The sequence below is a fragment of the Pelophylax lessonae genome (genome assembly GCF_965119305.1).
Source record: "Pelophylax lessonae genome assembly, chromosome: 3".
Classification (NCBI taxonomy): domain Eukaryota; kingdom Metazoa; phylum Chordata; class Amphibia; order Anura; family Ranidae; genus Pelophylax; species Pelophylax lessonae.
The window spans coordinates 20,930,093-20,952,429 of NC_138770.1; the positions used below are offsets into that span (position 1 = coordinate 20,930,093).

The 22,337-nt window shown below is 44.0% G+C and overlaps 4 protein-coding genes across 4 annotated transcripts in view; 2 read left to right on the forward strand and 2 right to left on the reverse strand.

Annotated features, from left to right (window-relative positions):
* The window catches only part of LOC309548838 (uncharacterized protein), a gene marked incomplete at its 3' end in the record, with an annotated part of 605,194 nt that overhangs the window by 571,759 nt on the left and 11,098 nt on the right, over nt 1-22,337 (forward strand). The window lies entirely within an intron of this gene.
* Nucleotides 1-22,337, reverse strand: part of LOC309550245 (uncharacterized protein) — a gene marked incomplete at its 3' end in the record, with an annotated part of 2,091,994 nt that overhangs the window by 351,496 nt on the left and 1,718,161 nt on the right.
* The window catches only part of LOC309548831 (uncharacterized protein), a gene marked incomplete at both ends in the record, with an annotated part of 260,742 nt that overhangs the window by 224,453 nt on the left and 13,952 nt on the right, over nt 1-22,337 (forward strand).
* On the reverse strand, nt 3,607-21,135 carry LOC309548837 (uncharacterized protein; the record flags this gene model as incomplete). Its single annotated transcript, XM_082248773.1, is given in 4 exon segments — nt 3,607-3,759; nt 3,763-3,771; nt 3,775-4,712; nt 20,994-21,135. Coding segments are annotated over 4 exon segments (1,242 nt in total).

Below are 22,337 nucleotides of genomic sequence, written 5' to 3' on the forward strand. Positions count from 1 at the left end.
CTTCACCCTGTATACTTCCTGTGAAAGCTCCTCTTCTGCAAGCAGCCTTAAAGGGACACTCTAACAATCTCAACATAACGGCAAACCTGAATATATATACAGTGGGTACGGAAAGTATTCAGACCCCCTTAAATTTTTCACTCTTTGTTATATTGCAGCCATTTGCTAAAATCATTTAAGTTCATTCTTCTTCCTCATGAATGTACACATAGCACCCCATACTGACAGAAAAACACAGAATTGTTGACATTGTTGCAGATTTATTAAAAAAGAAAAACTGAAATATCACATGGTCCTAAGTATTCAGACCCTTTGCTCAGTATTTAGTAGAAGCCCCCTTTTGATCTAATACAGCCAGGAGTCTTTTTGGGAAAGATGCAACAAGTCTTTCACACCTGGATTTGGGGATCCTCTGCCATTCCTCCTTGCAGATCCTCTCCAGTTCTGTCAGGTTGGATGGTAAATGTTGGTGGACAGCCATTTTTAGGTCTCTCCAGAGGTGCTCAATTGGGTTTAAGTCAGGGCTCTGGCTGGGCCATTCAAGAACAGTCACGGAGTTGTTGTGAAGCCACTCCTTCGTTATTTTAGCTGTGTGCTTAGGGTTGTTGTCTTGTTGGAAGGTAAACCTTCGGCCCAGTCTGAGGTCCAGAGCACTCTGGAGAAGGTTTTTGTCCAGGATATCCCTGTACTTGGCCGCATTCATCTTTCCCTCGATTGCAACCAGTCGTCCTGTCCCTGCAGCTGAAAAACACCCCCACAGCATGATGCTGCCACCACCATGCTTCACTGTTGGGACTGTATTGGACAGGTGATGAGCAGTGCCTGGTTTTCTCCACACATACCGCTTAGAATTAAGGCCAAAAAGTTCTATTTTGGTCTCATCAGACTAGAGAATCTTATTTCTCACCATCTTGGAGTCCTTCTGGTGTTTTTTAGCAAACTCCGTGCGGGCTTTCATGTGTCTTACACTGAGGAGAGGCTTCCGTCGGGCCACTCTGCCATAAAGCCCCGACTGGTGGAGGGCTGCAGTGATGGTTGACTTTCTACAACTTTCTCCCATCTCCTGACTGCATCTCTGGAGCTCAGCCACAGTGATCTTTGGGTTCTTCTTTACCTCTCTCACCAAGGCTCTTCTCCCCCGATAGCTCAGTTTGGCCGGATGGCCAGCTCTAGGAAGGGTTCTGGTCGTCCCAAACGTCTTCTATTTGAGGATTATGGAGGCCACTGTGCTCTTAGGAACCTTAAGTGCAGCAGAAATCTTTTTGTAACCTTGGCCAGATCTGTGCCTTGCCACAATTCTGTCTCTGAGCTCTTCAGGCAGTTCCTTTGACCTCATGATTCTCATTTGCTCTGACATGCATTGTGATCTGGAAGGTCTTATATAGACAGGTGTGTGGCTTTCCTAATCAAGTCCAATCAGTATAATCAAACACAGCTGGACTCAAATGAAGGTGTAGAACCATCTCAAGGATGATCAGAAGAAATGGAAAGCACCTGAGTTAAATATATGAGTGTCACAGCAAAGGGTCTGAATACTTAGGACCATGTGATATTTCAGTTTTTGTTTTTTAATAAATCTGCAACAATGTCAACAATTCTGTGTTTTTCTGTCAGTATGGGGTGCTATGTGTACATTCATGAGGAAGAAGAATGAACCTAAATGATTTTAGCAAATGGCTGCAATATAACAAAGAGTGAAAAATTTAAAGGGGTCTAAATACTTTCCGTACCCACTGTACATGTTATATATATATATGGTAGTCCGATCCCAGCTACATGTAGTATTCTGGTTAAAGGGTTTTAATAGCAAAAAATTAAGACACTCACAAAAGGTAAAATATACAAGTGCTCATCTGGTGTAAGAGACTGTGGATCCTCCTAGAACCGTCCTGCAGGACCGCTGTCATCTGTTCCTGCTGCTGGGCAGAGAGATGGCTGGCTGGGGAGCCTGGAGGAGCCCCAAGAAGCCACGCTAAACAGCATGGAAGGCACAGTGGAAGTGACATTACCGGAAGGATAGGAGGTACCAGATGAGAAGAGAAGCAAGGCTACACGCTCAGAGTATTTGGCTCTTTCTACAGGGCTTTCCTCTTAGTCCATACAGAGCCGGTCATAAGGACAGCAGCCATAGGTGGTCCCATGCATTCCTTTATTGTACCTCCATAACCAAAGACCAGTGACATTTTCTGGATTACCCTCTACCCTGATGATTGGTATTTTTAGATATTTATTGCTGACTGGACTATATATAATCTCTGTGCGCCAGTATCAGGATCTCCGTCTTCCCTACTAACAGAACGGCGATCTGCCTTGTTTACATCAGCAAACCACTGTCCTGCCTCTTTCGGGAACGATTGCTGGATGCCAGTGGACATCATGTCCGCTGGACTCGCTGATTGGCTCTCACTGTGTCTAGCGGGAGCTGAGCACCAACAGCATGCATTGACGTCCCAGACCTGGAAAAGCAGATGATGTAGAGATACGCGATTCTGCGCCGAATGGCCACCCTTCCACAGTACATGTATGTGGACCAAAAAAAAAAGTCTCCCTGATAAAGAGAGAGGCTATGACCTGGTGGATCACATGCAGAACTCCTGGGGCCAGCTGGGGACATTTAGGGCCTTAAGATTGAAGATGTGGTGGATGTCTCCTTTTGGTTTGGGAACTGTGGACAGAGTAGAACTCCTGGAACTCTTCTGGCCTTAGCTCAGTGAGATAGAGTTTGGAAGACTAATGTCATAGACAGGTTGCCAGAAAGTTTAGGGCTTTAGAAAGGGCCTCCAATGGCTGTCAATGTGGTGCCTTCTCCACTCTCCATCTCACTAATAAAACCCCAATGGATGACTCTCTATGAACTGATCACATTCCAATCACCGATCATCTAATCATTGGTAAAAAAGACTCGGCACAGAATATTGTACGAAGAGTTTTTATTGGACAAGATCAGAATAAGCGATTACCACACAGTAATGATATGAATAAAATAAAGCTGAAATCTTTTATAATAGAATTAACAAATGTGTCAAATGTATTAATAATCATACATTGGTTGGACCAATAAAAAGCCGGCTACTTCAATAAATCAAAGAGGAGCAACAACATGAAGCAACCAATCAAAAAGGTTCACCAATGGAAGATAAAGGGTTAACATAAGGGCTCCCAGCTACCTGCCAACCCCACAGCGGGTCAGAGGGCGATGCGGGTGTAAACCAACCCCGAGTGGACTGTGGTGGTATCACATTTGTTTATGGACTAAACAGTTCCACCCGTTACAATCCAGCGTCCATTTTCCGTAATACCAGCAGGGGGCGTACTCTGATGTTTCATTATATTTCCTTTATTTTTACACTTTCCCGCACTCTGAACATGAAAATGGAACCTCTAATATGTGTGAATTCTTTGCCGTTTGAAACGTACATAAGGAGTGAAACATTTCCCGCACTCTGGACATGAAATAGGACGCTCACCCATATGAAATCTCTGGTTTCGAAGAAATAAACCTTTGTTTGGAAAACATTTCCTGCACTGTAACATTACTAAGGGCGCTCACCTATGTGTAAGTAGGTGTTCTTTCTTAGTTAAAAATTTCCCGTACTCTGCACAAGATTAGAGATGTTCTCCTATATGTACTTTCTGGTGTCTAAAAAGTAAACATTTAAGTGCAAAACATTTCCCGCACTCTGAACATGAATAGGGAGGATCACCTGTGTGTATTCTCTGATGGCTAAGAAGGCTTCCTTTATTATTAAAACATTTCCCTCACTCTGAATATTAACAAGGATGCTCCCCTGCGTGTATTTTCTGATGTCTAAGAAGGCTTCCTTTTTGACTAAAACATTTCCCGCACTCTGAACATGAATAGGGGCGCTCACCTGCGTGTATTCTCTGATGTCTAAGAAGCCTTCCTTTCTCATTAAAACATTTCCCACACTCTGAACATGAATAGGGACGCTCACCTGTGTGTATTCTCTGATGGATAAGAAGGCTTCCTTTACGAATAAAACATTTCCCACACTCTGAACATGAATAGGGACGCTCACCTGCGTGTATTCTCTGATGTCTAAGAAGGCTTCTTTTCTCATTAAAACATTTCCCGCACTCTGAACATGAATAGGGAAGCTCACCTGTGTGTGTTCTCTGATGGCTAAGAAGGCTTCCTTTATCATTAAAACATTTCCCGCACTCTGAACATGAATAGGGACGCTCACCTGCGTGTATTCTCTGATGTCTAAGAAGGTTTCCTTTCTCGTTAAAACATTTCCCGCACTCTGAACATGAATAGGGACGCTCACCTGTGTGTATTCTCTGATGGCTAAGAAGATATTCTTTATTACTAAAACATTTCCCACACTCTGAACATGAATAGGGAAGCTCACCTGTGTGTATTCTCTGATGTCTAAGAAGGTTTCCTTTCTCATTAAAACATTTCCCGCACTCTGAACATGAATAGGGACGCTCTCCTGTGTGTATTCTCTGATGTCTAAGAAGGTTTCCTTTATCATTAAAACATTTCCCGCACTCTGAACATGAATAGGGAAGCTCACCTGTGTGTATTCTCTGATGCCTAAGAAGGTGTTCTTTATTACTAAAACATTTCCCGCACTCTGAACATGAATAGGAAAGCCAACCTGTGTGTATTCTCTGATGCCTAAGAAGGCTTCTTTTCTGTTTAAAACATTTCCCGGAGGTTGAACATGACAATGAATTCTCTCCTGTATGATATAAAGAAGATTCCCTGAGATGAGATGGTTTCCCGCACCCGTTGGCACTGTCAGATGTTAGAGGACTATGTGAAGTATCAGGAGATTCCAATGATCTCCTCCAATGGTGAGGTCTGTCATGTATATTATGAGGAACGGGATTTACTTCTGGAGAAGATGCCATGTCATTATCTTCTGTAGTCACATCTTCCTCCGATGTCCTTCTATTCCCACCACAGAGTCCGTCTGTCAGAAGACAAGAAAAATTACCAAGAGTTTTCCACACTCATATACACTGCTCAACACTTTATAATCAGAGTATAGCATCAAGTCAGGGAAACTCCTGGGATATTCATCTGCTCGGTCAAGTAGCAGAGGGGGTTGTTACCAACAGGTGCACTAGATGGGCAACAATGAGACGACCTCCAAAACAGGAATGGTTTTACGGGGGAGGCCACTAACATTTTCCCTACTCATCTTTTCTGAGTGTTTTTTCTTTTAAATCAGAAAAAGTTTTATTATAAAGAAAGAAAAGTCCATTCCATTCGGTACACAATATTTCCGCTTTGTACAGTCATAGACACAGCGATCGTAACCTTCATATATAGTCAGTCCTGCATGTTTCCATTCCCCACCTCCACTGACTCCACCCACTCCCCCAACATCTCACTGACTCCACCCACTCCCCCAACATCTCACTGACTCCACCCACTCCCCCCAACATCTCACTGACTCCACCCACTCCCCCAACATCTCCTTGGCCTGCGCCTTATCCCGTTCCCTCCTGTTTATTCATTCCTAGGACTCAGCTTTTTTTTTTTTCATTTATTTTTATTCACAAAAAAACAGACAAGAAACAAACAAAGCAACTAAAACAACTCCCCATCCCCCCCAACCTCAGTGCAATGCTCATGTACTACAATACTTATAGGAAAATGTAAAAGGAGAACCTCTCAGGAGAACCTCAACGCGGCAGTGCCTCCCCCACACAGACTCTCACCCAGGTCCATACCCCAACCTCCCCCACCCTCTCACCACTGCTTGTTGTCTGCTAGGCATAGACTTCATTTGTTACCTCCCTAAGTATCAGGGGACCTCAACTCACCCATCTAAGGTGACCATCACCTTCACCGGTGGGAGACCACAATCACCTCCGAGAAGAGTAGATGGCCTCTCAGTCCAACCCTGCCATATAACGCATCCTCTATTCAGGTATGTGGCTTTGTAAAACAGCAGGATCGTGTTCACTGGTGACTTCCAATACTCCACCGATGGCGCTTCGGTCTTCCCCCAATGCAGAAGAATAGCCTTACACACATAGAACAGAGTAACCGACAATGAATCATAGGTAAATAAAGAGGCCATAGGTGGTTCCAAAGTGGGGAAGGCCCCAAGACCAGATGGGTTTACCATACAATATTATAAAACACTCTTGCTGTCACGTGGACAGTTTATGGTTGACATGTTTAATACATGGGGCTCTGGGAAATATATCCTCAAGGAGACTTTACAAGCTCACATTTCAGTCATCCCTAAAGAGGGAAAAGATCTCACCTCCTGTAGTAGCTACTGACCCATTTACATGCTAAATTTTGATCTTAAACCGTTCACTAAAATCCTAGCAACTAGGATCCAACAACATCTGACTCAATTGATCCATTTGGATCAAGTTGAATTTGTGCCTACATGTGAGGCACGGGATAACACAATCATGGTCCTCAACCTCCTACATTTAGCCACCAAGACCCGCACACCATGTGTCCTCCTAAGCACAGACACCGAGAAGGCCTTTGATAGAGTAAATTGGCATTTTATGTTTGCAGTACTTTGACATGTTGGCATCGGCAACACCATGCTAAATTGGATCTCACAGATCTATTCTGCCCCTGCTGCCCAGGTTAAGGCAAACGGTGTCTTATTGGACTACTTCACCATTAGGAATAGGAAAAGATAGGGGTGCCCTCTGTCACCCTTACTCTTCGCATTATCACTAGAATTCTTTTTATGTAGAATACGCCTCCATCCGGATATCTCAGGCATGACTGTTGGGGTGACCCAGCAGAAAATATCAGCGTATCCAGACGACATGTTATTTTCCCTCATAAATCCCATAATTTCTCTACCGAATTTTCTTCACGAGTTTGAGGCATATGGCACTCTGTCCAATCTAACTATCAACTTTACTAAATCTTATGCTATGGGAGTAGGCTTATCAAACCCCCTTCTCCACCAACTGCAATTTTAAGCTAAAATGGACGAACTCAGCGCTGAAATACATGGGCACTCTCATACCAACCAAATTTTCACACATTTTTACGCTCGACTTTCTCCCCCTCCTAAAGAAAGTCCACATTCTATAAGATAAATTGAATTCTGGCCTCCATTCATGGTTTGGGAGATGCAAAATTATTAAAATGTGCATACTCCCCAAGTTCCTTTACCTCTTTCAAGCACTTCCGATATTCATCCCTTCGCATTATTTTAAACAAGAGGATACCCTACTAGTGGATTTTATCTGAGCACATAAGTGACCTAGGCTATGTAGGAGATTACTCTTGCTTCCTAAACGACTAGGTGGACTGGCAGTGCCGGACTTATGCAAGTACTATCAGGCTACACAATTGGGGAGACTCAGACTGGTGTCGTCATGGTGAAGCGAAGCTTTGGCCCAGACTAGAACAGGCCCAATGCGACATACCCCTCCATAGAGCTCCATCGTGCCACCATTCACTACCAGACTCCATAAGACGCCATCCCCTCATAGGTCACATGATAAGAACCTTCTCTAAATTATTCACACAACTTTCACTTTCCCCCGACGCACTCGCCACTGACACCCATACTGGGGTATCCCCAGTTTACCCCGGGCTACCAAGATAAAACATTCAGGACCTTGATGGAGTCAGGCTATTTCCGAGCCTCCCATTTTTCAACATCATCTAGTTGGCCTGCACTCAAAGACCTCATGGACTTCTCGGGACTCTACTGTCTAGATTTCTGGAGGGCATTGCAACTCCATAATTTCTTAAACTCATTGCCACCTCCCAGTGAATGCAACACACAACTTACACCCTTCGAAGAACATTGCTCTCAAGACAGAATACTAACACAGGTATTATCCACGACCTATGCATTACTGATCACACCCCAGGGGACTTACCAACTCCCATTCTTAGCTAAGAGGGAACGGGATTTAGACTGTAACTTCAATTCAGACCAACAAAAATCACATCATTCCATTTACATCATACATCTGCATGTAAATACAACAAACCAACTTCAAACTCCTAACAAGGTGGTACCACACGCCGTCAAGGTTGAGCAGATTCTTCCCCACACTCACTAATCAGTGATGGAGATGCCAGGAAGGGCCGGGTGACACTCCTACATGATTTTTGGTCGTGTCCTAAACTACTGGAGTTCTGGAAGGCAGAACGTGAAATGTCTCAGAGGTTTATAAGCCGACCGCTCCCCAATGATCCTGCTCTCTTCCTTCTCCATGCCTCTAACATCCCGGCCCAGACCTATAAAAATCCTGTTATTTGTCACCTTCTAAATGCTTCTAAAATGTGCATCCCTCTTAAATGGAAAAACCCACAGGCCCTGACTGTTGGCATGTGGCTCAAAGAAATAAATAGAATGGAAAACCTTGTTCTCTCGACACGTCCCCAACACGAACGATATACCAAAACCTGGGGTCAATGGAATATATTTGTCCTCTCTGATGAAGGCTGCTCTTTAATTAAGGGTGGCAATACTAAAGAGACCTCATGTCGAGTTTGGGGGAGCTCTAAAATATTGGTGGAAAGTATTGCTGATGTAGGGCCATAGATTTACCAATGATAACCCTCCTACTCTCCCCCCCCCCCCACTTCCACACCTTCTTACCCCTCCTTCTTCCCTCCCCCCCACCTATCCCACCTACTTATCCTCTTCTACCTCTCTCTAGGTTTATTTTACTTCCCTCTCTCTTTCCACTACTTATTCACTTTACTTCTTCCTTCTTCTTCTATATGTTATGCGAAACTGGAACGGACAACTCCGGGTACTTTCTAGTCCTGCATAACTCCTCCCATTAGAGGAATTGTAGAACACCTCTTATTCTACGACCGATGTAGATCTCAACCTTATGACTGAATTGTCTTCAGTGTTGTAATACACTGTCTCAGCATATGTTCTATAAGGAATGTTACTGTTTATTATGCCTGAAAGTTGTCTTTCATATAAATAAAAGAATTGAAAAAAAAAAAAAGAGATCTGACATGGATCAATGATACAACCTTACCCAACCAAACATCACTAAGTAATAATGCGATTGAAATGATGACAATTTTATTGTTTGGAACATGACGTTATATTGAGGAATGGAGATGAACCTTTCATATGGTGTGTACAGTATCTCCTCCTCATTTGTTGGAACATGATATTATATTGAGGAATGGAGATAGAACATTCATATGTTGTACAGTATTTCCTCCTCATTTGTATGGAACATAATGTTACAATGAGAACTGGAGATGGATCTTTCATGTGGTATACAGTGTCTCCTCATTTGTTTGAACATGACGTTATATTGAGGAATGAAGATGGACCTTTCATATGATGTACAGTATCTCCACCTCATTTGTTGGGAACATGACATTAGACTCATGCCTCGTACACACGTGCAGATCGTCGGCCGAACAATCGGCCGTCTTTTGTCCCCGGGCTGTCGTGTCTGTTGAAAAGTGCAAAAGACTGCACAAGAATTTTGTCCGCCGACTACAGCCGACTGCAGAAGTGATGTCATGTGATGGTTAACTTTCCCTGTGTTTTTTCTTTTCTGAGCATGCCCAGTCTCGCAAATCTGCTGTCTGTCGGCCGAATTCTGTATTGACTGGCGAACAATCGGCCGCTCTGGTGTCGGCATACAAAAATTTTAATGCTTGCACGACAGATTCTTTTCGGCCGAAAGTGCGCTGTCGGAAGCATCATACTAACAAGCCGAAAATCGGCCGATCGGTCGTCGGCCGAATCTTTTCGGCCGACAATCTGCACGTGTGTACGGGCCATTAGGCATGGGGCAGAAGACCCAAAACTCATAGCTTAGGTGCCTATATCATGCACATTTTTTTTGCCAGCCTAATCCCAGAATCTCCATAAATCCCTTCTAGATACAAAAATTGTGTCTGCAGCACAGAGAAGGAAGATTATCCGAGAGAAATACAGGAATACAGGATGGGGAACACAGCTCAGGCAAGTGACCAGGGGATTACAGGCTGATATCACCCAGTCCCCACCCTACTCTGGACCAATCAGTGAGCAGTATGGGCGGAGGAATGTATTTAGTGTTAATGACCCACCTGTGCTGATCTCTGTAGGAGTGTCCTCCTCTATAAATGTCCCCGTTATTCCATCCTCCTCCATAGACTGCTGATCATCCCTCACATACCTCTCTTCTTCTTCTGCTTTAACCTCAAATTCTATATCGATTGGATCTCCACTCTAAATCAAGAAAATGAAAGAATATCATCTGTAAAATATAAGATTTATTATTGTGACATCACATAAAAATACACACATTGTCTCCATGAGTCTGTGTTTTATAATCTCTGTCTCACCAACCTTGTAACAGTGAGGGATGGTGTGACCTTCCTGTGTGGAATCCCGGGAATACAGAGGACGGGGACATCTCTCTGGTGGGTTTCTGTAGTTGGATGACTCCACCATGGTGTCCTGGTACAGATCTTTGTGTTCTTTTAGAAACTCTGACTCCTCCATCACCCCATCCTCATCATCCTCCTCTTTTATCTCTTCTTTAACCTCAACTTTAGAATCTCTCAGGTTTCCACTCTGAATATATAATAAAAATGACATCAATGGTAACAATGCAGATAATGTACAGATCCTAATGATACTATCAGTGATTGTTCCTCATCTACCTGATGATGGTGAGGGATGGTGTGACCTTCCTGTGTGGAATCTCGGGAATACAGAGAACAGGGATGTCTATCTTGTGGGTAAGAGGATATGGAGGAGAGATGAGAAGGAGATCCAGGAATCAGGATAAAGGTCAGGACAAGCAACAGATGAGCGCATCCAAGAGATGAAGCCGGGGTCACTACACAGAAAATCAATAGTGCAGCCAATAGCTTCATCACTGATCTGTATATTCTGAGAGCGGAGGAGCACCCCTCATTGTCAGAATACAATAGTGCAGTGGAGGATTCCCCCATCCCCCTCCAACGTGTGGATGGAGGAATTGCTTCAGTTTTCTTTCACTCATTACTCTGGCTGAATGATAAAACGGAACCATGTATGGCCAGCTTTATATAGCAAGATATATTATTCATCAACTGATCCCCCTGAAGGGGTTAATCTACGTATTACCTTCTCTGCCTCCGATTCCTGCATTGTCTTCTCTTTCCGTCCTACCAAATGGAATGTCCTGTCAGAATCTGATATCACTTCCTGTCTGTATTCCATAGAGACTTCCTGTCTGTATTCCATAGAGACTTCCTGTGTCTGGGTAGAAGTGAGATCACCACCTTGTGGAGCTCAGAGGAACTGCAGCCCTGAGAAACGTCTGGTAGTGTGAACACGGCCTTGTGCTGTGTGTGTATGTACTGTATATCCTTCCTCTTTCTCTCCTCCCTGAGTGTGTATGAAGAGGCGGAGCACCTGCTGGAACAGCGGTCGGAGGAGGAAGCCGAGTCTAGGAGGGAGATTGACATAAAGCGCAGCAGACTTGCAGGAGTGAGCGAGGAGGATCCAGTTCCTTTGCCATCGGAGGTGAGGAGAGTGTGAAGGATGTTTGCGACTCTGGTAGATGAAAAGCTGGGAGTCATATTGCTCTGGTGAGTGGGGAAGCACTACTAAGGGGGCGCCCTCACCATCACGTGTGTGAGAGGTGGAAGAAGGCGTGGCTACACTACAGCTGGCACAGTTTGGAGCACGGAGAACTTTCACACCTTATCAACTTTTCATTCATTTGTGGGCTTTTTTGGAGCAACAGAACTTCGTTGAAGTAGAATCAAAGCGGAAGCAGTGGACTTGCAGAGAACACTATATTAAGCAAAAAATATTGTATGATTACATGAATTTTTCACAGGTTATTACTTTATAGAAAATATTATAAGATAATGAAGTAGGTGTAAAGTGGAAGCAGGAGATATTCAGGGAACAGCATCTTGAGCACAAAGCAGTTTATGTTGTATATGAATTTGCACATGGATCAGTTTACTTCATTTATTGATAAACACCATAAGATGAATGAAGTAGGTGTAAATCTAGACCTAGGGAACACAAGGGAGGTGGAGTGTGGAATCCTCCTATCCTCACAGAGCACCTTCCAGGTTCTCCACTCTCCTCCCTCTCATCATTTGATGCTCACTGTACGTCTATTTTCTCCAATTTCCTCTAGAATTGCTGTGATTTATCGGCCCGCTGGACCGGTATTAACTTTCCTTGATGACTTCTCTGCCTGGCTGCCCTACTTTCTCTCTTCTGAAATCCCCACAATCATTCTCAGCGACTTTAACATCCCTGTTAATATGAACACTTCTGTTACTTCTAAATATTTTAGTCCATCCTCCTCATTTGGCCTGAAGCAATGGATACACAATGGATAGAGGCTTCTACTCACTCTGGTGACAACACCCTCAGCCTTGTATTCTCCCACCTATGCACTCCATGCATCCTCTCCAACAATCCTCTCCCTCTCTTTATACACCACTAGGGATGGGCGAGCCGTTTGGGCCGAGGAGAACTAAACCAATCACCCGAATTTTCTGTGCGCTCTGTGTTTTCATTTTTTTTACTATTTACATCCTGCCGAGCGCACAGTCAATAGGTTGTTAGGAGGTGAGACCGGGAAGCCGGCCGCTTCGTCCTTAACAACGAATGAGTTATGAGCTGTCAGTGGGCTTCCCCGCTTACAGCAGAATGTAAAAAACAAAAAATGGCCAGCAAGATAAAAATTGGCATGGGGTCCCCCAAAATCCATACCAGTGCCCTTTGGGTCTGGCATAAATTTTAAGGGGAAATCCATACCAAAATTTAAAAAACAAATGGCATGAGGTCCCCCCAATATCTATACCTCACCCTTATCCGAGCATGCAGCCTGGCAAGCCAGGAAAGGGGGGGATGAGTGAGCGCCCCCCCCCCGAATCATACCAGGCCACATGCCCTCAATATGGGGGGTTATTTGGGGCAGGTTGGGCTCACCCCTCCCCCTCCAAAGCACCTTGTTCCTATGTTGATGGGGCACAACCTTGGCCTGTGGTTGTGCGGGTCTGCAGGCAGGGGACTTATCAGAATCATGAAGCCCCCCTGGGGCCCCCAGATCCTGCCCCCCTATGTGAATGAGTTTGGGGTACATTGTAAGAATAAATGAGGCTATGAGCACGTTTTTCACAATTCCTTCTATAGAAAAATCAAAAAAACAATGTCCTCCAATGTAGATCCGTCATCAGTCATGACACCCACTGCACCTCTGGACCCCAAAAAAGAAAACACTCCACCCTCAAGGAATGACAGTCTAACAGTTCTTAAAAAGGTAAGGAGCAGGGCCACCTGGTGACATTATCTGGTGGCCCGCCCCCCTTGTGATGTAACTGACTGGTGCATGCTGGATCGGTGACATCATAAGGGGCAGGGCCACCAGGTGACATCACCAGGTGGCTCTGTCCATTACCTATTTAAAAACTGTCACCCAGTGGAGCAGGCATTCGACAGTCAGCCTTCTTTGTGGGTGGAGTTTTTTTTTTTTTTCTTTTTTTGGCTCGGCGGTGCAGCGGTCGTTGTGATTGATGATGGATCTACATCAGGGGACATTGTTTTTTATTTTTTTTTTTTAATAAAGGAACTGTAAAAAACTGCCTCATGTCTTTATTTTTAACACTTTTTTTGGTAAATGAGGGCCAGGATCTGGGGGCCCCCTTTTTCAAGGGGGCTTCCAGATTCCGATTAGCCCCCTGAAGACCCCCCTAACCCAAAGCACCCCCCATGTTGAGGGCATGTGGCCAGGTGTGGTTTGGGGGGACAATCGCTTGTCCTCACGCCTTTCCTGGCCTGTCAGGCTGCGTGCTGGGATAAGGGTCCGGTATGGATTTTGGGGGGAAAGATACGCCATTTAAAAAACAAAAAAAAATTGGCATGGGGTTTCCCCTCAAAATCTATACCAGACCCTTATCCAAGCATGCAGCCTTTTTTGGGCCTGGTATGGATGGGGCCTGGTGTAGACGGTGAGGACCCCATGCCGTTTTTTTCCCCATTTTTTATTTTCTTTGCCAACAATAATTTTTTTTACATTCAGCTGTCTGCGGGAGAGCCAGCTGACAGCTGAGGACTCATTTGTTGTTCAGAACGCCGTGGCCGGTTTCCCGGCCTCGCTTCTTAACAACCTATTGACTGTTCACTCGGCGGGATTTAAATAGTAAAATAAATAGAAGAAACGCAGAGCACACAGAAGATTTGCGTGTTTTGGCAAACACCTGAAGGGGCCATTTCGGGCTGAAGTTATGCTCGGTCCAAACCGTTCGCCCATCCCTAGTGGCGTTTAGAGAGAGGGAGAGGATTGTTGGAGAGGTTGTATGGAGTGCATTGGTGGGAGAATACAAGGCTGAGAGTAGAAGCCTCTATCCATTGTGTATCCACTGCTTTAGGCCAAATGAGGAGGATAGACTAAAATATTTAGAAGTAACAGAAGTGTTTGTAGTAACTGGGATGTTGAAGTCACCAAGAATGATTGTGGGGATTTCAAAGAGCCTGGTATGGACCGAGGCAGGACCCCCACACTGTTATTATTTTTATTTTTTATTTCTATTGCCGGCAATGGCTGGGAAAATCAATTTAAATGTAATTTTTTTCTTTATAAATGTCAGTTTTGCTGCAGCAGGTTCTATACACAGTACAGATACACAACTTTACAGGCAGACTAAGGGGACTCCCCAGGCACTATATTTAAAGGAATTTTTCTTTTTTTTTTTTCATTGTAAGCATTAATTAAAATCACTGCTCCTTTAAAAACAATATTTTGTAAAAAAAAAAAAATAATTAAAAAAAAATGAAAAATTGCATTGATAGTATCAAACATGAAAAAAAGAAAAGAAAAGAAAAACACGCACACAGAAACTTCTGGTGTTGGGCGAACACCCAAACAGACGATGTTCAAGCCAAACTTATGCCCGTCCCACCTCCAGGACTTCTCCCGAGTCTCTCCTATCGTGTGGAACTCTCTACTCCAATCTGTCTATTTCCTACTCTATCCACCTTTAGGTGTTGCTTGAAAACTCATCTCTTTAGAGAAGCCTATTCTGCCCACACCTAACAGTACTTTTATTTTCTCCATCCGCTACTTTACATTGTAGCAAAGTGTCATTTCTTCAGTGGTGTTGTCACATGAAAAGATAGAATAAAATATTCACAAAAATTTGAGTGGTGTACTTATTTTTGTGGGATACTATATTGTGACAGGAAGTCAGGTAAATCTGGGAATGTAGTCACAGGCAGGAGATACATTTCCACCTTATTTAGAAAGTTCACCAATTACTATAGGGTGTTGGCTATAGAGCTAGCCAGCAGGAAGTTGAACAGACTTCAGCTGTTCAGAATGAGGAAATGAAGGCCTCTATAATTTGTCCACAGGAAGTCCTATTGACTGCTGCCTCCTGTCGCCCTGTGGGCTGGGAGAGGAGGACAGACAGATGAGTGCCTCCCGACAAGCTGGTGAGCATGGGAGAAGACCCCCTGAAGTGATTTGCGCTAAGGAGGGTAACCAGTTGTGAAGACTTCTCAAAGGTGAGGACATGGACTGTTTTTCTATGTGGAGAGAAAACAAAGGGACATGTTCCATATGAAGAGGAAAAGGGACATGTTAAGTGAACTGTTTGCTGTGTGAAGAGATTATAAATGAACTATTGATGGTCTGCTATAGGATCAGCAAAGTCTGCCCAACAGTAGGTTGGGGACAGACTCTTAGGTAGGTTCCGGTGTGTGAGAAGGTAGCCGCCCACAGAGGCAAGGATTTATTTTGTCTTTTATTTTATTTTGCTGTTTTTGACGCTTGCAGTCTGGTGAAGAAAATGCATTAATAAACCAAACTGTTGTTTGCAAGCACTTATCGGCTATCTTCCTATGAAAACGCACCCCCCAAGGGGTCATCCACACCCGCCACCGAGCTAATCCCTCACATATGGTGGAGGTATGCAGTGGGCAGAAGCAGAGATCCCTGCAAAGAAGTGCATATGTTTGATGAACTTTGTCTGGTGCACGAGATTGCACAATCTATGTGTGCAGGAGAGAAGATCCTGAAAGAGAAAAAAACGTGTTTTAAAGAGACAGCGGTCTCAAAATTTTTGATGAACTGTGTCTGGTGCAAGGGACTGCACAAACTGTGTGTACAGGAAAGGAGATCCTGCAAGAGAGAGAAAAAACTACTAAGTTTTAAAGAGACAGTGGTCTTAAAAGTTTTGCTGGACTTTGAAACAATTTTTTGTGGAGTGACTAAAGATGGGGCGATCAAAACGCCTGAAAGATGCAAGGATCGCTGAAATGAGAGACCGGATTCTATGGATGGAGGGGATGCTACTGTTTGAACCAGCCCCACCCATGCCTGAACGGAATCGGCTAAAGAGAAAGGTTGTTATCCCTAGCAACGCTGGTGTAAATGAAATGGTTATGGAGACACAGTGTTCTCAGATGGAAAGTAAGCCCAAAATGGAGGAGATGTTGAAACAACTGATTATATCAAATGCAGCTAAACAGCAGGCAAATGCAGCTCAACAGCAGGCAAATGCGGATTTTCAGCGGAGCTTTGCAGCTCAACAAAAGGCTCATCAAGAGAGCATGGCAGGCTGGAAACAGGGACGCTAGCAGCAAATGGAGGCCATCGGTATGGAGGAAACCGAGCATGTGTGCAGGGCTGAGCTGGCTGCCGTACAACGAAAAATGGAAGTAAAGGAACAACCCCTGGGGGTACAGTTCCAGTGGGAAGAAGCCACTGCTCTTCTGTTTTCCGAGTTGAAAAACCGTAGAAAGGCTATAATGGAGAAAGATACCCTCCTCATGGAAAAGGAAATTGAAATTCAGACTTTGCAGAAGCAAAGTATGTGTGATATGTGGGAGTTGCGTAATCAGCTGGAAAAAAAGTCTTCAGTCTTTGGAAGCTACCAAAATAGACCTGCAGGGGGCGCAGGAACAGAATGTCGCTCTGAAAACAACATTGTCTCTCAGCGACAAGGAAAAAGGTGAAAGAGAGGCTAAATTACTGAGTACTGTGTGTGAGCTCACCACTTTGAGAAATGTGGTAGATGAATTGCGTACGGACTGTGAAAGTTGGAAAGATGAAGTCCAACGTGTCCAGCAGCAGTTAAAAGAGAAAGAAGCATGTGTGGCAGAATTACATTCTTATTCCCAGATGCTAGCCAGTGAGGTGAAGGCTCTTATGCAGGGAAAAGGAGATTCGGAACACAAGAGAAAAAAAGTAGAGACACAGCTGCAGGAATCGCAAGTCAAGGTGTCAGAAGGTGACCGAGTGTGTGCTGAGCTGTCAGAGAAGGCAAACCGACTGCAGGTTGAGCTGGACAATGTTACAAATCAGCTTTCTCAAGCAGACAGCAAATCTAGAAAAATTGCCAAGGGTTTTTCTATCTTGGAATTGCAGCTGCAAGACACGCAGGAACTCTTACAGGAAGAGAGGTGTCAAAGGCTGAGTTTTAGCACGAAGCTCAAACAAATGGAAGATGAGAAAAATGGCTTCCTGGAACAATTAAAAGAGGAGGAGGAAGTCGCAACATCGCAAGCTCAGATAGCGGTTATGAAAAAACGCATGGAAGAAAGCGTTGGTTCATTAGAGAGTGTTGAAGTTGTGAAAAAGAAACTGCAGAAAGACCTTGAAGTTGCTAATCAACGCTATGAGAAAAAAACAGCTGCTTATGACAAGCTTGAGAAGACCAAGACAAGACTTCAGCAGGAATTGGATGAACTGAGTGTGAATCTGGATCACCAGAATCAGATTGTGTCCAACCTGGAGAAGAACCAAAAGAAGTTTGATCAGATGCTTGGTGAGGAGAAGACTGTGTCTGCAAAATATGCAGTAGAACGCGACCGTGCAAAAACGGAGGCGCGTGATAATGAGAGCAAAGCCCTGTTCTTGGCTCGCTCCTTGGAGGAAGCTCTAGAGTGTAAGGTTGAACTAGAAAGAGTTAACCAACAGCTGGGTACAGAAATGGAAGATTTGGTCAGCTCCAAGGATGATGTTGTGAAAAGCGTTTGGGAGCTAGAAAGGTCTAGGCGAGCCTTAGAACAGCAAGTAGAAGAGATGAAGATTCCGTTGCAGGAACTGGAAGAGGAATTACAGGCAACAGAGGATCTGTCCCAAAGAGGGGATAGTGTGCCTGATGCAGTTTTTAAAAGGATCAGTGTTTTGGGGTCTGTCCTGAGTAAGCCTCAGAAATGTGATGACATGTGGCTTGAATCACCCCTTTGGAATAAACCGTTCCTTCAAAAACTTCAAGCATTGGAAAATGTATCATTAGAGCTTCAGCAAACAAAGGAGTTGTGTAAGAAATGTGATGAGTTCTCAGTTCAGGCTGAAAACCTAGTGGAGAAAACTAAAGCGGAGAAACCTAAAGCAAGTGATATAAATCTGGGAGGAAAAAGCAAACACCACCTAGTGGAGAAAACTAAGGCTCTTGGTGAAAACGTGAAGCAAATGAATTTCAAGTGCCTTTCAGGGAATATTTCCAAAATGGAACTGGTGAAAGACAGGTGGCAGAAGTTTGATCGTGATCTTGAGATGCATTCCATGTGGAATTCAGATAGAGAAAAGGAACTAGGTGACCTTGAGCGGTCAAATAGTTCAGCAGAAAGTGCATTGAAGAAACCTGTAAAAGAATGTGTTGCAGTTCCATGCTTCTTCACTGATGCAGAGAGGAGGTCTATAATGGATACCACCCAGATCGCTTGGTTCAACTGTGTTGTTGCCTTTGACCCCTATGTTGGTGGAAGGAAAGTTGATGATGTTCTGGTTGGCTACTTCTGTGAAGAGTTTGGCAAGAAATATAAACTGAATATCAAATCAAATAGTAGGCCTTTACTGCGACTCGCTCAGGAGGGCGAAAAGTTTAAGAAGTTGATGAGTGCAAATGCTTCAGATCTGCCTATGAATATGAAATGTTTGGTGAATGATATTGATGTCTCTGGGAAAAGGAACAGGGGTCACTTTGAAGAAATGTGTGACAGCCTGTTGTCTCAAATGGAAAATCCTCTGCATAGCATCTTAGAGCAAGCAATGCTCAAGAAGGAAGATCATTCCCTTTTACAACAAAAAGTCAATGATTGTGTACAGCTGTATGGAGAGGCAACTCAAGTCACAGAGGGACGTCAAGAGTCCCTACTTGGAACAAAGCTTAGTGAAGCAGAGGTTCTCAAAGTGTTGTGGAAATCATTTGTTGATTGCAGAGAGAGGCGGCTCAAGAATGTTGAAGACATTAAGACTAGCCCAATTGAGTTGCCTATGGATCACGTTCCTCCATGGCGGATAGGACAAACTTGTATGCAAGACAAACTTAAGGAGCGAAATGATGCCAAAAATACAGTTGAGGAATGTGTAAATGAGATGAGAGACAAACTGTTTGACATTTATGAGAAATCTGTCAATGAAGATGACAGAAACAGTTTCATTCGGAAGCTTGAAGATACTAAGAGGCGTATCAGTGAGTGTCAAGAGCAGTGCCTGACACATGCGTGTCTGGAAATCTGTGTCCCAACCCTAGGGTTGAAACAAGAGGGGGGGGGGTATGTGACAGGAAGTCAGGTAAATCTGTGAATGTAGTCACAGACAGGAGCTACACTTCCACCTGGGTTAGAAAAATCACCAATTACTATAGGGTGTCGGCTGCAGAGGTAGCCAGAACTGTCTAAGGAAGTTGAAAGGCTTTCAGCTGTTCAGAATGAGAAAATGAAGGCCTCTATAATTTGTCCAAAGGAAGTCTAATGGATTGCTGCCTCCTGTCGCCGTGTGGGCTGGGAGAAGGAGGACAGTCAGATGAGTGCCTCCCGACAAGCTGTGTGGGCATGGGAGAAGACCCCCTGAAGTGATGTGTGCTAAGGAGGGTAACCAAGTGTGAAGACGTCTCAAAGGTGAGAAAACAAACTATATCTATGTGAAAGAAATAAAGGAATGTTTGCCATGGAAAGAGACAAGCCAAGAGACATTCTCATTGTGATGAGTTAAGCGACATGTTCAATGGACATTGGTGCTGTGTGAAGAGATTATAAATGGACTATTGAGTGTCCACTGTAGGACAAGAAAGTCTGCCCAACAGTAGGTTGGAGACAGACTCTTAGGTAGGTTCCAGTGTGAGAAGGTAGCCGCCCACAGAGGCAAGGATTTATTTTCTGTTTTATTTTATTTTGGATGTTTTTGCTGCATGCAGTCTGGTGAAGAAAACACCATTAATAAACAAAACTGTTGTTTGCAAGCACTTGTCGGCCCTCTCTCTGGGAAAACGCAGCCCCCAAGGGGTCATCTACGCCTACCACCGAGCTAATCCCTCACAATATATATATATATATATACACACACAGTATATATATATATATATATATATATATATATATTTTTTTTTTTTTTTTTAGCAGAGACCTTATGGAATAAAAAATAAAATGGAGGTCATTGCAATTTTTTATGTTACACAGTATTTGCACATGATTGTTCTTACGGTGCAGGGAATCGCTGCCTGAAATAAAAGATAAGTGAATGATGCCTGTATCTGCACCCATCATCCAGAAATCTCCACTTACCTAAGGACCTCATATGACGGCCGGCAGTATGGAAGTGGTTAAACCATACCAACTATGTAACATGTACTGTATAATCATAGCTCCCAACTTTTCCTGATTTGAAGGGACTGTCCCTGATGTGGAACAAAGTCCTTCTGTCCCTCTTTCCTCCTCATTTGTCCCTCATTGTGGTCTGATCTATAAAATTGTATATAAAATGCACTTTTTATCTTTCTAATAGTTAATGGAGGGAAATGGAGCTGTTGTCTGGTTATATTCTTATAGTAAGTCAATGATTCCTTAGGGGAGTCCTTTACTTTCCCATACCCTGGGACGTATTGACCTGGTATTAACCACCTGCCCTATGAGGCTGAAGGGGGAACTGAGGTACACAGCCACGTGTGGTAGGTATTTCCGGGTGGGGTTTTTTCGATAGTATAATACTACGTCATGTTAGGTCTTAGGATGATCCCCCCACATTGCCTTCTCTTTTTGTTTTAAACACTAGGTCTCCAACACTAATCATACCTTCAAAGGGTAAGACCTTGTTGTGGATGTTAGATACCGGGGTCCTGGGAGGGTATTCTATGACTCTACTGAGGGATTTAATACCTTGATACTCATACTCTCCAGCCCTGCGGAGGTTCTGTGGTGATTCTAGCTTGGACATAGATACTATATGATGTAACTGCCCCTGCCATACATGGTCCTGACATAAAAATAAAACAGCTGGCGCACAACGGTGAAAATAAGTATCATCAGGGACTTCACAAGTGTCACTGAAAACACAACAACTAGAGTAAATAGTTGTCAATTAAAATTAGAAGGACAATGCATAGGTCCAAAAAAAGGTCCATAAAAAATTCCAAGGTGCACTCCTGAGACAGCTTTAGTGACAAGTAGAAGAAAGCTTGGAGCCAACTAGAAGGGAAACACAGGCGCCACTCTAAGTGCAGTAACTTGAAATTTATTAGATAAGATCAATGGAAAGGGGCACTCACAAAGGTGATAAATACAAAGCTCATAACAACACTCCGGTAAGGATCAGGATGGCTGGAGCGGTAACGGTAGACAGGCTGTAAGCGGTAGCTGGCCACTCTTCCTGGTCCCGGGGACACTCAGATGCCGATCCGTCGTCACTTCCGGAAGCGTGATTACGTCATGGCACCGGCGACGTGTTCTCGGAGCATGCGCTCCTTCCTTCCTAAATCTCAAGTTACTGCACTTAGAGTGGCACCTGTGTTTCCCTTCTATACATGGTCCTGACGCCTGCCCCGGGACATGTTTTTGCCTTGCCCTTGACTTCGTGGGGTTAGTAACATTTTATCTGTATGATATATGATATTGCTTTTCACATGTGATATATTTGAGGAGACACAATGTATGTATAGTTGTTATAATATGTTTTTGTATGTATTTTTTGTAGAATTACAGGCTTTTTGGCCCTGAGGAAGCCTTAGTGCGAAACACGTCGGCTTACTGGGGACCTCTAAACTGTGCCCTATCAGAGACCACTGTTACCAACTTGGCACTATTGTATCAGCGTTCCCACAGGGAGCATGTTTCTACAAATGTTTTTTTTATATATGTGTGTAACGGGGTTTTGAAGGCGCCCCCTAGTGTCTTTGGGGTCCCTAAACCTAGTTAACTCACTATGCCTGACAGGCGGATCCTGAGCCTCCGCTATCTGGGAACTGGGGTACATGTATGCGGCAGTGCCTTCACCCAGTGGGGCATCCGGGGTAGGGATGTGGGGTCCCACTGGGAACATACTTGGTGCAATGAGACTGACACAGTCTAACTGAAACTGACTTTATATAGTAAGTAGCAAATGAACCAACATACATAGGAAAATACAATAGAGTAACACAG